This window comes from Typopeltis vanoorti, chromosome 16, assembly GCF_054136105.1.
Source record: "Typopeltis vanoorti isolate ZY-2024b chromosome 16, IOZ_Tvanoo_1.0, whole genome shotgun sequence".
Lineage (NCBI taxonomy): Eukaryota > Metazoa > Arthropoda > Arachnida > Uropygi > Thelyphonidae > Typopeltis > Typopeltis vanoorti.
This window is the reverse complement of record NC_143564.1, coordinates 71,675,841-71,693,266: the sequence shown is the minus strand read 5'-3', so window position 1 is coordinate 71,693,266 and position 17,426 is coordinate 71,675,841. Positions and strand designations below refer to the sequence as shown.

General features: G+C 34.4%; 1 protein-coding gene across 1 annotated transcript in view; it reads left to right on the top strand.

Moving 5' to 3' along the window:
- The first annotated feature begins 487 nt into the window (after positions 1-487).
- Positions 488-17,426, top strand: part of Ak6 (adenylate kinase isoenzyme 6) — a 47,790-nt gene continuing 30,851 nt past the window's right edge. Inside the window, exon 1 of the mRNA XM_090405956.1 lies at positions 488-555. Coding sequence (XP_090262082.1) covers positions 516-555 — 40 coding nt within the window. The 5' untranslated portion in view covers positions 488-515. The remainder of the gene's footprint in view (positions 556-17,426) is intronic.

Sequence of the window (17,426 nt, the reverse complement as noted above, 5' to 3'; positions counted from 1 at the left end):
ACTATGAGTTGAGCAGATGTTCCATCATACAAGGAGACTTGAATAGACTGAGTGAATATCACAGAAGTGGGGATACTAGTTCGAGGATTTGCAAATTTTGTTTTTTTTAAATACATATTTATGTATTTTTATTGATCTCTCAAATATTTACATGTATACAATTATCACCTATTCAGTATATTATTTTACAAGGTTCAGCACTATGTGCTACATATAATGAGATTTCAATAATAATGATGATAACATAGTTTTTTGTTATTTTTTATATAACAATCACAGTAATCATTTGCAATTATATAGTTCAGAATTATACAATTTATATAATATTGCATGTTGTAGTTTACTATTTTATTTTCAATTCAAAGTTTGAAAAAAAAATTGATTGATTGATGACACCAGTTAGTTATTATTTATTGATTTGTTTGCTGTGTTGGGAAGCTACGAAATTTAATCTAAAGTGATATCCTTTGTTGTAGAGGGCGCTTAAATTTGTTTTTATTTGCTCAACGGGAGGCATGGCTTCAACGAGGTCTTTACCAAATATTTTGGTGACAGGTAATGTTTGATTTCATGTGTTAAAACAGATCTTTGAGATTTTGTTCTGAACTTACGTTAATCAAACATAAAAATAAGTTGCCTTAAAGAAGGTGTAATTTCGTTCATTTTGTTCTAAAATAGAAGTGCCTTCATTGACCGCTGTCGCCACGTGTTCCGGTTTATCTTTATTAACGTTTATGTAATAGCCAACATTTTTGCCTATTTTACGCTTCACAGTGTTCTTGTTATTAAAATCGTGTATAAAGTTGAATCATGCATTTTAATTTTACTTTTTTTATTTTTTTTTATTATAACGTAATGTGGGCTTTGAGCCATATGCTTTAGCTGAAAACAATTTTTGAAACATATGTTTATGAAGACATACGTATTACTTTAATTTTTTTACATACAAGTGAGGTGTGTTATAGAAACAAAATCATCCTTCCCCCCCCCCACAAATAGCCTTTTCTACCAGAGAAGTTAATAAAAGATCAAATAAAATAAAATATGTATAAAATTTTTGTTTGCATAAAAGAATGATGTTGAAGGTTGCATATGCGTTTATTTAAATTTACCTGTTATTTGAAATCTTGTAGATGTGTGAAATGAAAACAGATTGAGGTACACCAAACAAAAATATTTGTCAGTGAGCGTTGTTCTCCTTCAGAAACTCACATCTGCCATATAGAATTTTTGCAGTGCATGGGAGTTTCAAGAGCTTTAGCCTGAACAGGGGTTGTAGGGTCTAACAAAAATTCTCAAGGAGGATAACATTGAAAGAATTTATAGATGGTTCCAAAAATCATAGTTACACCACTGTACTAGGAATTTAATTTACAATGTACATATCATTATGAGAAGTTACAGCCTCCATAGCTCACTCAGTTTAGATGAAGTCCTTTGGTTGGAAAGACCTGGGTTTGACTCTTCCAAGACATGAGGAATCTGGTCTCTTTTGATTAAAGGTAAGCTTGCTGGTCTCATACAGCAATAGGGTTTTTTTTTCACCTGGAAACTCAGGTTTTTCATCCCGCAGAACAGGTAAACTGGCCCCATACACACATTTCTACAGTTATAAAATTGCTCCCCCCCCTCTCCTGCGAGTGTCAGAATCTGTGACAATCTAGTTGGGGTTCCCACAGTTGTGTAATCATAGCGAACCCTGCACTAAAAGCGGTATAAGGAGGAAGAAGATATCGTTATGGGAAGTTACACATAACCTGGTAAACTACTAAATGTTTTTTTTTACCCCTTAATTATTTCTTGTATAGTGTGTTGGTAAGATGTCAATGTAATCTCCATCTTCAATTAAAGAACAAATGCAAACAGAGTCCAAGAATATTTATATAATGATGTTTTAAGTTTCTGAGGTTGTAAATAAGAATGGGATTGTGGGTACAAAGAAAGGTTAATTATGGGCCTAAGAGATTTATATCATTTATGTATACTAATTCCAAAAGTATTAAGAACAAGAAGGTGGAATTTTTAGCATTGGTTAGTTCCTATTGGCCAAAAGTTATTGGTATTAGTGAGACGTGGCTGATTAAGGATGATATAATTATTGAAAGTTTTTTCAGTTGGCAGTACTGTAAATTAAAGATGCCAAGAAATTATATTCTTGGTTTAATCCTTTAACCAAGTGTAAGTAAACAAAGTTCGTACATATAGTTTAATTTGTACATTAATGGGAACTGTTCAGTTATTTTCTGATGATGCTAAATTGTGCAGAGCAATAGTTAATACAGAGGATGTTAAATTTTTGCATGATGATTTGGATAGACTGGCAGTCTGGGCAAAGGAGAATCAATGTCAGTTTAATCTAGCAAATTGTTAGGTTATGCATTTTGGAGTGAAAAGATTACCAGCTGTATACCACATTGATGGAACTGTACTCGAGGAAATTGATGAAGCTAGAGATGTGGGAGTATTTTGTGGATAGGAAGTTGAAGTTTAGAGGACACAAGCAACAATGGCTAAAGCAACTCATAAGGTTACTTGGTTACTGAAGAATATACTTTGACCAGCAGAAACAAGCAGGTTATTATTCCTCTTTATCAAGCCTTGATAAGACCCCATCTTTGACTACTGTGCGCAGATCTGGTCAACTGGATTTGTTGGTGTTCAGAAAGAAGTAGAGAGAATCCAGAGGTGAGCAACCAAGATGGGAGCATGTCTATGGAATGAATGTTATGAGAACAGGTTAAAAATTTGTCTTACAGAAATTTGTTGACAGACAGAAAAGGGGTGATATGATTGAGACACAAATTACTAAAGGGTTTTTACAAGATTAACACAGGAACTTTACAGAACAGATCTGGTGGTGGGAGACCTAGGGCTATCCTGGGAAACTGAGCAAGAGTGTAGTTCGCAAGGGTATTAGTACTACAATTTTTGTTTGGAGATTGGTGAATGAGTGGAATAGGTTGCCAGTCTTGTGGGTGCCATGACTGTGAATAAGTTTAAAGTAAAGTATGATAGATATTGTACAAATGTTGGATAGTGCTTGGCATGATGTTTAGGGCCCTCCCTCGATGAGTAGAAGGACTTCATGGAGTAGCATGTAATATAATAATAATCAAAAGTTTCTTCATGACTACTTGTATTCAAATACTAATGACTTCATATCAATTGCTTTAGTATTCCATAATGCATCCTAAACTTCAAGACTTTGTTTATTTGAATTAAACTGACACCTTACCTCATTCATTTGCCTGTTTTCCCAGCTTACTCAAATTCTCTTGAATGGCTACCACATCTGCACTATTACTAACAACTCTTCCCAACTTCACATCAGCCAACAACTAAATGTCCTCCTGCAGAACTCCAGTGATAATGTCATTGATATATAGGTTAAACAATACAGATCCTATTACATTGCAAATAAGGTAGGGTACTGATTGCTACTAATCTTAAGTGATCATGTGAAGCTGTGAACAAATTGGAAGACTGAAATAACAGTTTAATTTTTTATTATTAACACTTTAGAACTCATTATTTTTAGATCTTCAGTAGAGTCACAAGACTCATGATATCAGTTGAAACTATCGATTATATATTAAATTCATTTAATATTAATATATTCACCACCTTTCACTAGCAGTCTGTCATGTTTCTTCCACATTAGTTTATTCTCTTCTCATTGGCAACATTTCATAGTCCTGATACCACCTTGGTTATCAGTCTCTGGAGACCACATATGCTGTGAATGAAGCTAATTTTTTTTTGTTATATTGTTATGTCACTTTTTTTTTTTTGTTAATATGCTAATCTAGTATAAATGCTTAGATGTTTATCCCTCATGTTTTGATGTTGTTTAATGAAGAAAACACACATCTAAAAATAATAATGAACTGAATATATTTAACTAATTAGATAAGCCAGTATTTCACCTTGGTCACCAAGGCATTTTCATGAGCTCAAAGAAATGCTAAGCTAATGCATGTGTGTAGGCAAATGCAGATTGATTTCAAAACGCCAGCTCCTGTTATTATTTTTAGATGTTAATTTTTTTTTTATTTTCCATTAAACATCAACATGAGAGTAAATGTTGTTCTTAGTAAACACTCACAAACTTCATATTTATTGACTACATAAGTTCTTCACAATTATTTTTATGCCAGTGAAATTCAGTTTTGAGTTTAAATAAATAAAGAATTAAATTAATGAATTAAGTAATTTTTAAATGTTATTATTATTATTATTACAGGAATAAGGAACTCCAAGGAGTCCTTAGACTCATCGAAGGAGGCCCTAAAATCACAACTATTCAGCAACTACACAGTATCTATCATACTTTGCTTTGAACTCACTCATAGGCATGGTACTGACAACAGACACTGGCAGCTTATTCCACTCATTCACCACTTTCCACATAAATATGAATCATGTGGAATTAGCTGCTTTAGTTTAATCTTTTTTTTTTTTTTTTTTTTTTTTTTGTAATGACTGTTTGCTGATACTGATAATGGATCTTGATTTAACTAACCATCAAAAATGATGAACGATCTGTTATTTTGCATTTTACTTACATTTTGGAATGGTTATAAAGCAAAGCAGTCCATCATTGGCGAGGTGGAGTGCATCTCTACTTTTTTCAGCAAACAGATTATAGGTTTGAATCCTGATATGGTATGAATATTTGTAAATGTTTTTAGGTGGTAGATGATTTTCATCACCTGGTGTTGGACCACTGCCCTGCTTATCGGTTTCTGAAGTGGCTTGAAAAAGTACATTTGGTCGCTAGACCTGACTTGCTGGATTATCCAACCCACAGTCCCACTGGTGATACTAATATACTCTGGGTTTACAACTGTTGTGAATGGAATCTTCATAGAAATTGTCTGCAGGGTTAGAAAAATCAGAAGTCCATGGTGGATGGACTTCTGATTTCATCATCAAATTCCTGATATGTACCCTCAAAGGGTGTACAGGATATAATAGTACTACATGAAAAACTTGCATCATTACTAACTTCCTATCTACAATTTTCCTCCCGATCAATCTGTTACCTGTCAAGACTGCAACATTATCAGATCTTATATTTCTATCTTCTAAGGCAATTTTTACCGTATCAATCCAACTATATCTTGGTCTTCCTCTGGGTTTTTATCTTGTCAGCTGGCAGAGAACTTGTTTTGCTAATCCTTCCTCTTCCATTCTGTTTAAGTGAACATACCACCTGAGATTAGCTCTGCTAATACATTCCTGGATGTTAACAATGTTAAGTTCTTTCCTAATATCCTCTTTTAATATGATATTACCACTGATGCCATCTGTTCATGCCTCTGATCTTTCTCAAGACTTTCATATCTGTGGTCACTAGTCTTTGGTCAAGTGTTTTATTTCTACGCACGCTCTCAGATCCATAAGTTAAAATTGGTTTCAACACTGTTTTATATTCAGCTAATTTAGTGTTTTGACTAATTTCTCTCTTATTCCATATAAATGTATTCAGTTGACTTCATTTATTTAAAAGTATAACATTATCTGCATAAAGTAAAGAGCTGAGATTAACATATCTCATTTTGATATCAGGTTTAATACCACTTTCCTCCACTCTAATCCTTGTCTGACACCAGACTTAACAGAAAACTATCTTTCTACACCTTCAAATCTAATTGCTGACTTAGAACTCAAATAAAGACAAAGTATTGCTTGATATAATGTCCTGTTGACACATACAACTGTAGTGTTTTGAATAACTTCTCTCTTGGTACCTTGTCATATGCTTTTTCCAGATCTATATTCCCATGATTTCTCAACTATTTGTCGTAAAGTGAAAATCTGATCCTGACAGCCTCTATTTGACCTGAATCCAGCTTGTTCTTCACCAAACTTCCCTTTCATAATCCTTCTCAACCGTTTTTCAAGTATACTTGCATACATCTTACCAGGAACACTCAGTAGGGAAATACCTCTGTAATTCTCACATTCAGTTTTATTTCCCTTTTTATATATGGGTACTATGAGAGCTCTACTCCAATCATCTGGAATTCATCCCTCTGTCCAATTCATCCCTTCTAAACTATGCAGTGCAGCCACGGAAAGAATTTTATACCTTTATACTTGAGCATTTCTGGTCGAATATCAACTCTTGCTGCCTTTCCACATTTCAGGCTTTTGATGGCTTTTTCTACTTCAAGTATGGATATGCATTCCTGATTGCATGTCTGTTGAGTGTTTTTTACTACTGTGTCATCACTGCTTGTTTTGTTTAGCAATTTTTCAAAGTAACTACTCCATTCATAAAGGATATCTTTTCACCAATTTTCATGTCACCTTTCATCATCATCATCATCATCATCATCAAATTCCTGCCATGTACCCTCAAGGGGTGTACAAGATATGACAGTACTACATGAAAAAATTACATCATTACTAACTTCCTATCTACAATTTTCCTCCAAATCAGTCTGTTACTTGTCAAGACTCCAACATTATCAGATCTTATATTTCTATCGTCTAAGGCACTTTGTACCGTATCAATCCACCTATATCTTGGTCTTCCTCTGGGTCGTTTTCCTGCCAACCTGGCAGAGAACACTTGTTTTGCTAATCTTTCCTCTCCCATTCTATTTAAGTGACCATACCATCTGAGATTAGCTCTGCTAACGCATTCCTGGATGCTGACAATGTCAAGTTCTTTCCTAATATCGTCATTTTTAATATGATATTGCCATTGATGCCATCTATTCACGCCTCTAATCTTTCTCAGAACTCTCATATCTGCGGTCTCTAGTCTTTGGTCAAGTGTTTTACTTCTGACCCAGCTCTCAGATCCATAAGTTAAAATTGGTTTGAACACAGTCTTATATACAGTTAATTTAGTGTTCCGACTAATTTCTTTCTTATTCCATATGAATTTATTCAATTGACTTCCCACGATACCAGCTTTGCTGATTCTATTTTCTATTTCTATATTTAGTTTACCATCTTCAGTAAAAATTGTGCCTAAGTAGCTGAAATGTTTTACTTGTTCCACAGGTTCTCCATTCACAACACAGTTGACATTTTCAATGATTCTGCCTATTTTCATTGTCTTTGTCTTTTTATTGCTGACCTTCATACCATATCTATTACAACAGCTATTCAATTTAGTCAGAGAATCTTGCAGACTTGTAGCGGATTTATTTAGAAGTATAACATCATCCCCATAAAGCAAAGAGCTGACATTAACATCTCCAATTTTGATATCAGGTTTAATACCACTTTCCTTCATAATGTGATCCATATAGATAATGAATAACAGAGGGGATAATGTACATCCTTGTCTCACACCAGATTTAACATTAAACCATCTTCCTGTACTTCCTTCAATTCTAACTGCTGACTCACAACTCAAATAAAGACTAAGTATTGCTTGATATAATGCCCCATTGACACCATATAACTGCAGTGTATTGAATAGCTTCTCTCTTGGCACCTTGTCATATGCCTTTTCCAAATCGACAAAACTTAAATACAGATCTTTGTTATATTCCCATGCTTTCTCGACTATTTGTCGTAAAGTGAAGATCTGACCCTGACAGCCTCTATTTGGCCTGAATCCAGCTTGTTCTTCACCAAGCTTTTCTTCCACAATTCTTATCAACCGTTTCTCAAGTATACTTGCATAGATCTTGCCAGGAACACTCAGTAGGGAAATACCTCTGTAATTCTCACATTCAGTTTTATTTCCCTTTTTATATATGGGTACTATGAGAGCTCTACTCCAATCATCGGGAATTCGTCCCTCTGTCCAGGCTTTCTGAACTATGCAGTGCAGCCACTGTAAGACTCTAATACCACCATACTTCAGCATTTCTGGTCGAATATCATCTACTCCTGCTGCCTTTCCACATTTCAAGCCTTTGATGGCTTTTTCTACTTCAAGTATGGATATGTATTCCTGACTGCATGCCTGGTCAGTGTTTTTTATCACTGTGCTGTCATCACTGCTTGTTTCATTTAGCAGTTTTTCAAAGTAATTACTCCATACTTCAAGGATATCTTTTTCTCCTGTTTTCATTTCACCTTTATCATCTCTAATTCCTTTTACAGCACTCTTTCCTCCATTTCTAAGCTTCTTCAACAACCTCCAGAATATTTTGCCACCTTCTTGATATTTATTTTCTATATTCTTGCCAAAGTCCTCCCATGACTTTTGTTTAGCTAGTTTTACACACCGTTTAGCTTTCTTACATTTGTCTCTGTATTCTGTAAGAGTAAAAGCTGACTTATTTGCCAGGAACTTTTGATATGCTTTCTTCTTTTCCTTCACTGCCTCTTTAACTTCCTGTGTCCACCAGGGAGTTCTGATTTTTTTATCCTTGCACACAACCTCACCACATGCCTCTCTGGCAGAATCAATCAATGTTTCCTTCAGAGTTTGCCACTGAATCTCCAAGGTTTGATTCCTGTTCTCAAACTCTTTCATTTTTCCTTCGATAATCTTTGTGTATTTTAGTCTACAGTTCACATCTGAGAGCTGCTCAACTTTTACTCGCATTAAAACTTTCTTACATGTTATTCTTTTCAATATGAAATTCAATTTTATCCTGCTCAAGACTAAATAGTGATCACTTCCAATTTCAAATCCTCTGTACACTCTGGTGTCCTGCACCAGGGAGAAAACATCACTATCAACAACAACATAGTCAATGAGACTTTTCTTATTCCTAGCCTCTTCTCTCCATGTGAATTTGTGCACATTTTTATGTTGGAACATGGTGTTAGTAATAACCAGTCCATGTCCTGAGCAGAAATCCAACAGATATTTGCCATTATTATTAGCTTTGCTCTTTTCTCCAAATTTTCCCAAAATATTTTTGTATGTCTCACAATCATTTCCTACTCTACTATTTAGATCCCCAACAAGGACCAACCTTTCCTTTTTCATTGTGTCAGTTGCTTTTTCTAAAGCATCAAAAAATTCCTCCACTTCTACCTTAGTAGAACCTTCTGTGGGACCATAGGCACAAATAAGTCTCATTGTCCAGTTCCCTATTCTCATATTTGCCCACATTACTCTACTCGAGACTGACTGCCATTCAAGAAGATTAGCCTCGTATTTTGTGTTGAATACTATGGCTACTCCTTCTTTTCCTTGATTGTCATTGCCTGAATATAACATTTTGTATTTATTGCTCAGAAAGATCTCACCAGTTTTGGTCTTTTTTGTTTCAGTCACCCCTATTATGTCGATCTGGTACTTATCTAATTCCTCAGCTAGCTCCATTTCTTTGCCATTCAGGCTTCTTACGTTGATAGTACCGATCTTTAACTCTGGTGATGTTGAGTTGGGGTTTGTTTTCAGATTTGTTCCAGTAGCTGACTTTTCGCTGTTCGCCCTGGTTCCCTGGCGAAAACAACGGGGGCCTTGTTTAACCGGGCGACGCCCCAGCCGGCATGAAATTTTGTCATGTTGTACCATCATTTTTTATTTTGGTTTAACCAATAAGAATACAATTTGGTCGGCTAAATCCCAAATTGCCAGCCTATCCTCGTTCGTTCAGTATCAAAGTAGATACCCAACAGGGTGCACCACGAGAAGGTGAGGATTGGACATTAGGTCAGAAGCCCTGGTCGGTTCTCCGCATTCCTTTAAAGGCTATGTGGAGGTCTCCTCTCAGTTATACAGCTTTGACCCTTAAGCACCCCTTTATGACCCTTAAGCACCCATGTCACCTTTATCATTTCTAATTCTGTTAATAGCACTCTTTCCTGCATTTCTGAGCTTTTTCAACAGCTTCCAGAATATTTTGCAGCTGCTGCTGAACATCCTTTCACAATACACCTTGAAACCCACAGAACAAGTTTCTTTTCCCCTTCATTCATCCCTGCTACTTCAGTACTGTGGAACAGTCTTGCCCCTGACGTGTTTCCCAAGGAATACAACATATAGGCATTTAAAGTTTCTTTTCCTCTTCATTCATCCCTGCTACTTCAGTACTGTGGAACAGTCTTGCCCCTGACGTGTTTCCCAAGGAATACAACATATAGGCATTTAAATCAAATGTAAACAAGTTTCTTCTTTCCCAACCACCACCCGTATATGGTACTAACGTACTATGGGTTGACCAGCCAACCTCCCATATATGGGCCCAAAATAAAAAATAAAAAAAAATTCTGCCACCTTCTTGATATTTATTTTTTATGTTCTTACCAAAGTTTTCTCATGACTTTTGTTTAGCTAGTTTTACACAGTTTTTAGCTTTCTTACATTTGTCTGTGTATAAGAGCACAAGCTGACTTATTTGCCAGGAATTTTTGAAATGCTTTCTTCTTTTCCTTCACTGTTTCTTTAACTTCCTGTGTCCACCATGGGGTTCTGATTTTTCTATCCTTGCAGACAACCTTACCACATGCCTCTCTGGGGTGAATCAATCGGTGTTTTCTTCACTGTCAACAATAACATAATCAATGATACTTTTCTTATTCCTTGCATCTAAAATTTTGTTATCTATTACTATTTTAGTTCTTTTTTGGATCTTGACCTTCAAAGACCATTGTTTTTGATTTTTCTGTTGATATTATTGTTCCATAATCTTTGGCTATTTCATTTAAATTTAAAATATCTTTCTATAAGTTTCTTCAGAATTTCTAATTATTATTTGATCATCAGCAAAAAAGGAATGTTTAAGTTCGCAGTAGGAGGAAGTTTAATACCTTGATGGAAATTCTTATTCCATTTTATTATTATTTCATTTAAATAAATATTAAAAAGAGTTGCTGAAAGGGGACATCCCTGTTGGACTCCTTCATATATCTCCCTCTCTGATGTGATAGTTCATAATTTAATCGTATTTGTATTTGATTATTTTCATATATACTCATATCTTTTAGAATATTATTTTGTATTTGTCTTTCTTTTAATATACTAAATAAAGTACTTCTTTTAACTTTATCAAATGAGTTTACAAAGGCAATAAATGTAATATATGTTTGCAAATTGTGTATTCTCTTCTTTTCTCTATTATGAAATTTAGACAAAAGGCAAGGCATATGAAACTTTCAGAATATTTTATTAGTTTGTTGTTTAAAATTCTACTATACATTTTGTAACAGGAATTTAGAATACTTTTGTTTAAAGAGTCTTTCTTTAAACCTTATTCCTGCATATTTATATAATTCTGAACCTAACTTATCTTCTCTAGGTGATTTTCCATTTCTTGTTTCTTTCAGGTTGATTTCTAATTCTTCTTTAGTTATTTCCTTTTCATTTTCATTAAATGTTTGCCAGTTATCTTTTTTAAAATATTTACCTGTTCACAATTCTGTTTAGAAATTTAGAAATTCTAATTTCAATTTGGTGTTGAATTTTATGCTTTCTCTAGTGTCTGTACTTAAATGTTTTAAACTCTTATATACATGGGGTCTTATTTTATATGAATCATGCTCTAAATTAGAAACAAATTTTTTCCATGATTCTCTGTCTTTTTCTAACTGCTCTTATTCTTTTATATTCTATTTCATCTTCTTATCTTTTACTGCTTAACCACTTATGATATGCTTCTTTTTTCATTTTGATTATTTCTTTCATTGTATTGTCCCATATCTTCGTTTTTTTTTTATTAATTTTTGGTCTTTCCTAAGCTTTTATTTACTGCTGTATTTAGTATTTTTTTTATATTAAGCCATTCTGTTTCTATGTCTTCATTTTGCTTTATTTTATCTAAATATTGGTTAATTCTTTTTTTATATAACCATTGTATATTTCTGTCATTTAATAATCTAGTTTTATAAAAAGATGTTTTAAATTTTCTTTCTGTTCTTGTTATTTGTAGCCATTTAGGAGGTAAACTTAATATTAAGGGGAAGTGGTCACTACTTATTTCATATCTTCTGTGGACTCTAAAAACTTTGTATTTTCATTTAAGATATTTATATATATTTATGTATGTCTTTATGTTTACAGAAAGAATTCATTATTTTAAGATTATTATAAACTGCAGTGTCAATCAATTTATGTTCTCCATATATTCCTATATTATTATTAATTTTTGTGTTTCTAATTCTTGCTTTAAAGTGTCCTGCTGATATTACATAATCATTTTTATTTATTTTATTATATATATTTTGCAATTGATTATAAAATGCAATATTATCATCTTCGCTTCCTTCTTCTGGGACATATAAACCAATTATTGTTAAATAACTCGTGTTTATTTTTATTCTAGCTTCTATTATTTGTTCATTCCATAATTTTTAATATTTTAACTTTTGAAAGGGAATTTGAATGTAAATCAAAACACCTTCTTGTGCTCTTTGTCAACTCCACTATATATTACATTAAAATTTTCATTTCTCGTGGTTCCATTTAACTTCTTCTTTGGCTGTGTTTTAATTTTCAAATAGTAGTGATTTCTGCTGTTTGAAAATTTCTTTCCTTAATATTTGATCTAATTCTGTTTCTTTATATGCTATTCCTCTTACGTTCCAGTTTGCTATATTCATTATATTTTGTCCTTTCCATTTTTGTTTTAACTTTTTCATTCCAGGGTCGTTTTCTGTAGATTTATTTTGAATACCTTTCTGTATTGGCTTAGAAGTAAATTAGTGTTTTACATGTCAGGTTACTAGCCTGGCAATGGACAGTCCAGTGGTAGGGTTGCTACCTTTAGGCTTCTGAACTTGCCTTCTAAATATAAACCTGTAGGAGGAATAGGGTATATTAAAGAGGAAAGAGTCAATTTTAGAGGGGGGGGTCATAAATTTAGGCCAGAAATTGAGAGACCGTATAGCCCTCGAGTAGTCTAATAGCATATAAGGTTGATAAGGCCTTATAGGAAAGATTGAAGTTGAGTGGATCTTCCTCAAAGGAGAGGATGACATATCCGGTTAGAGGACTATTGGAGTGCCACTTCCCTTACAATCAAACTGATTGCCTCCTTATGGCCCTGCTGGTCCACAAGTCCTTATTCAATATATTTAGACCATGCCATCATATCTGGTAGGCTTCCCTATCTGCTCCCTAGGGGATGCACTCTCTAGAGGTTACAGGGTCCCCCCAAAAGATATATGAAATAATAAAAATTGGATAAAAAAACTTTACTACCGATGGTATTAATGTATTTTAGGTTTAGTACCATGGGTAGTACCTTTTGTGGATAGGAATCACATACAAAAAATACAGTGTTATTAAAATATTAGCTACTAATAGTCAGGATTATCTTTTCAAATCATAGCCTCCACACTGAAATCATCCACATCTAAGACATTTTTAGACAACTTCTTCAATAGAACTCTACAATTCCCCCCCATCAAAATCCCTTGCTATTTCTTACCATCTTCAGCACATCCATCTTTGGGAAAATGTCATAAGTTCTTAATTTTTAATCATTAAAAGATATAACCTTCAAACTTCCTTCAAGTCTTACAAAAGATTAACTAACTTTATCTGTTCATCAAAAGAGTTTTTCTCTCTCACTTTGATCATTCTGGGATCTCTTGTTCCTATACAAGAGCCACATTCAATGTTATAGCTGCCTGGGGATCACAAGGCATTGGCAATGATGATGCAATCACTATATTTAGTGTGTGTTGGGAGCGGAACTCCTTTATTATACAGATGCAGATGTATCAAAGAGACAGTGTTTGGAATCTGTCCTAACAATTCAACATGGGGAAATTCTTTTCCAGAAAATTCATTGAGGAAAAGTTGTAATGATATTGTAACAATTCACGCATGAAAGACAAATGCAAAACAAGAAATATATTAGAAAATATTTTTAGAAAATATATTTTTACAAAACTGAGGTTTTGTAAAAATATATAGTTGTTAGGAAATAAGGGTACCAAATTTAAGAACATTTGTTTTTGTAACCTTTCACTATTTTTCTGTGCATTTAAGACACTCATCCAGATGTGATATTTTTTTTTTTTACTGAACTAATTCAGAAGATGAGGTGCTTTCTGGAACTTTAGACAAAGTTCCTATCTGTGGCTGAAATACTGGTCTTCACCTTACTCCCCAGTGCTTTTTTTTTTTTTTTTATGAAACAAAGAAAGCTTAAAATTGATATTTTATATTTGTCTTATTGATTGTGGGGAGGGAAACAATACTTTTAATTTTATTATTGAAAAATTATAAATTATCTGATGCAAATTATCTTTGTGCCTTTTAATATGATAGACTCACCTTTTGGGAAGGAGAAAAAAGTGCAGCTGTGTTGTGTTTCACGGTTGTTTGACTATTTTATTTTATTTTTTCTTGCAGAGGAGGCATCTTCCAGCCACGAAAAGTTGTAAACCTGTTGTACATTAGTACCATTGGTGGGGGCTGGAGAATTTTTTTTATAATTTATTTTTAATCATTTTTATTATTTTATTGATTTCTGTTTCATTTTATTTTATGTAATATAATTTTTATTCATTTTTATGTGATCCAAAAACCTTGCACACATGAAAGACAAATGCAAAACAAGAAATACAGGGTGGTTCAAAATTCCATGTACAAACTTTGAGGGGAGGTAGAGAACATCAAAATCAACCATATTCACATAGGAAAGCATGACCGGAAACTTCACTGGAAGGTACTAACAGGGACACAAAGATACAGAAATAACACAAGGCAGTAAGTAGTGTAAAAAATTTTATTAGACTTAACTGAATGCTTCAATAGTAGTTGGATACATAATATGGTTTCACATCAGGTTCTCAAAGTTGTGACCATTAGCATTGATGCATGCCTGACACTGACGACGCATTGATTGCCGTACATTTTCAAAAATACCTGGAGTTTCCCGGATATTACCATCGCCGATAGAGATTCTTGCCACGAGGTCCATGTCAGAGGCAACAGATGTTTCGTACACCATGGCTTTAAGGGTCCCCCACAGAAAGAAATCAATGCTCAATAAATCAGGTGGGGGGGGTATTCGATGGGTCCACCACGCCCAATCCATAGAATCCCAAAGGACCTGTCCAAATACTGATGCACAGAAATGCCAAAATGGGCTGGAGCCCCATCATGTTGGAACCACATCTGTCGACGCACAGTCATTGGAAAATTGTTCAGAAAATCCGGCAGAACTTCTTCCAAAAAAGTAATAAATAAATTTAATTTAATCCTTATCCAAGTGTAAGCAAACAAAGTTTGCACCTGAAGTATCTTCAAGACTGAAGCAACTTGTGGTAAAGGTGGACTAAGCTCTCATCACTTGTCTTTGTATCTCCCATAATTACGGGGGATACTAAGCTTAGTCCACCTTTACCACGAGTTCTAAAGACTTCAGGTGCAAACTTTGTTTGCTTACACTTGGATAAAGGATTAAACTAAATTTATTTATTATAGTCTAGCCAAGTGGGAAAAAACTTCCAACATCTTTCTCTAATTCTAGAAATGTCCAATACTTCTGGGAGTCCAGTCGGGGTGGTAACATATAGGCCGACTAAACAGTCAGCAACGATACCTGCCCATACATTAATGGCGAAGTGTTGTTGTGCAGCATGTGATTGCACAGCGTGTGAGTTCTCATGGGCCCACACATGAGCATTGTGGTTTGAAGACCCCTTCGCTGGTAAATGAAGCTTCATCCGTGAACAAAACACAACTTGGAAAATCCGGGTCTACGGCACTTTTCTGCAGAAACCACTGTGCGAATTCCACACGTCGATAATCTTTGGCCATCAGTAACTGGACCCATTGTAGATAAAATGGATGTGAGGGCTCAGAATGCAAAACACACAATACACTGGATCGAGATACTCCTATAGCAGAGGCAATGGCATGTGTGCTTGTCTCTGGATTATTGTCCATTGCATGCAACACCTCCCTTCCATGGCGGGATTTTGTGACGATAGTGGCCGCCCACTATCATGCCTGCAATCCCTGAATGAGCCATACTCACACAAATTCTGATGCAAATGCGCAAACATTAGGTGATGTGGTACACGTCTGTTTGGGTACCTTTCGCGATACATTTGTACAGTGGCTCATCCATTACTGTCAGCTAACCTGTAAATGAGGTGCATGTCTGTCATCTCAGTGTTCGTAAACCAATGTATGTTCTTCGTACGACGTCGAAAGCTTGAATGAGGAAGACGCAATTGCTCACCTAGAGCGCTGACAAACAGGGCTACCTATCACTTTCAGGTGGCATTTCTTTCATGCTCTCCTATGTGAATATGGTTGATTTTGATGTTCTCTACCTCTCCTAAGTTTGTACGTGGAATTTTGAACCACCCTGTATATTAGAAAATATTTTTAATATCTTGGTCGGCCCTAGAGACCATGCACGGAACTTTCTCAAGCCACTTGATGCCTCCAGTAATCAGTTTTAAAGTTTCTTCATTTCATAAGATACAAGTTTCCAATACTAGTATATTGGGAAATTTGTCATAAGCTGATTTACATCATGAAGGGATTATTATTTGATTTATGTAATTTTACTATAATTTTCTTTAATATACTTATTCAGAGGTGCACATATAGTCTTGAACTATTCATGTGAAACAATAATAGCCTTTGAAACTGTTTAACTATGTAGGAAAAGTGGAGTCACTTCCAAAAAGCACAGGTATTATAATTGAGAGCACTTCATTTTCCAAATTAGTTAAGTAAAAAAAAAAAAAATCGCATCTGGATGACTCTCGTAAGTGTACAGAAAAATAGTGAAAGCCCACAGAAATAAATATTTTTAAATTTGGCACTATTACTCCCTAACCCATATCCCAATTTAGTAAAAATTAATATCCTGTCTACAAAGCCTTGATTATCTAAGGGTGGAGGAGGAGAAGAATTAACATTTTAAGATTTAAACAGAAATTAAACACAAAATATTAATTTCCCTTTGTACAGAGGGAAATTAATATTTTCCTTTGTACAAATTATTATTAATTTTATTAATTTATTATGGATATTATTTAAAAAAAACTAAATGAAATCTAATTAAATAAATTATACCGAAAGAAACTATATTTTCTATAATAATTCTTGTTTTGCATTTGTTTTTTATATATGTGTATAATTACACTACCATTTCAGTATTCTTTCAATGAATTGTCAGTGAAGAATTTTTGGCAAATCTTTGAAATCTGCCAAATTCTTTACAAGATTCTGCGAGTCCTAAAGAAATATGGCTGCCTCTCACTACCAAAAATCTCAGGTGCATACGAGGTGTGGTTATTAAATAACGAGACAAGGTGCTCTGTGAATTATGTACTCGTAGCAGTGGGATGTGCTCATGCTTTGAATGACCTCGAAGGTTTTAGAAGCAGTTGAGATAAGCATTGTTCACTGTCGCTCATAGTTGGTCTGTAGGCAGTTATAAAAAAAAGGTGTGAAGTCGCTTTGCCAGAATAATGTCTAATGTTAAACTCGAGCAGTGCATTAATCTCAAATTACTTGTGAAATTGAAGAAATCACCAACCAAGTGTTTGAAACTGTTGCAAGAGGTGTACGGTGATAA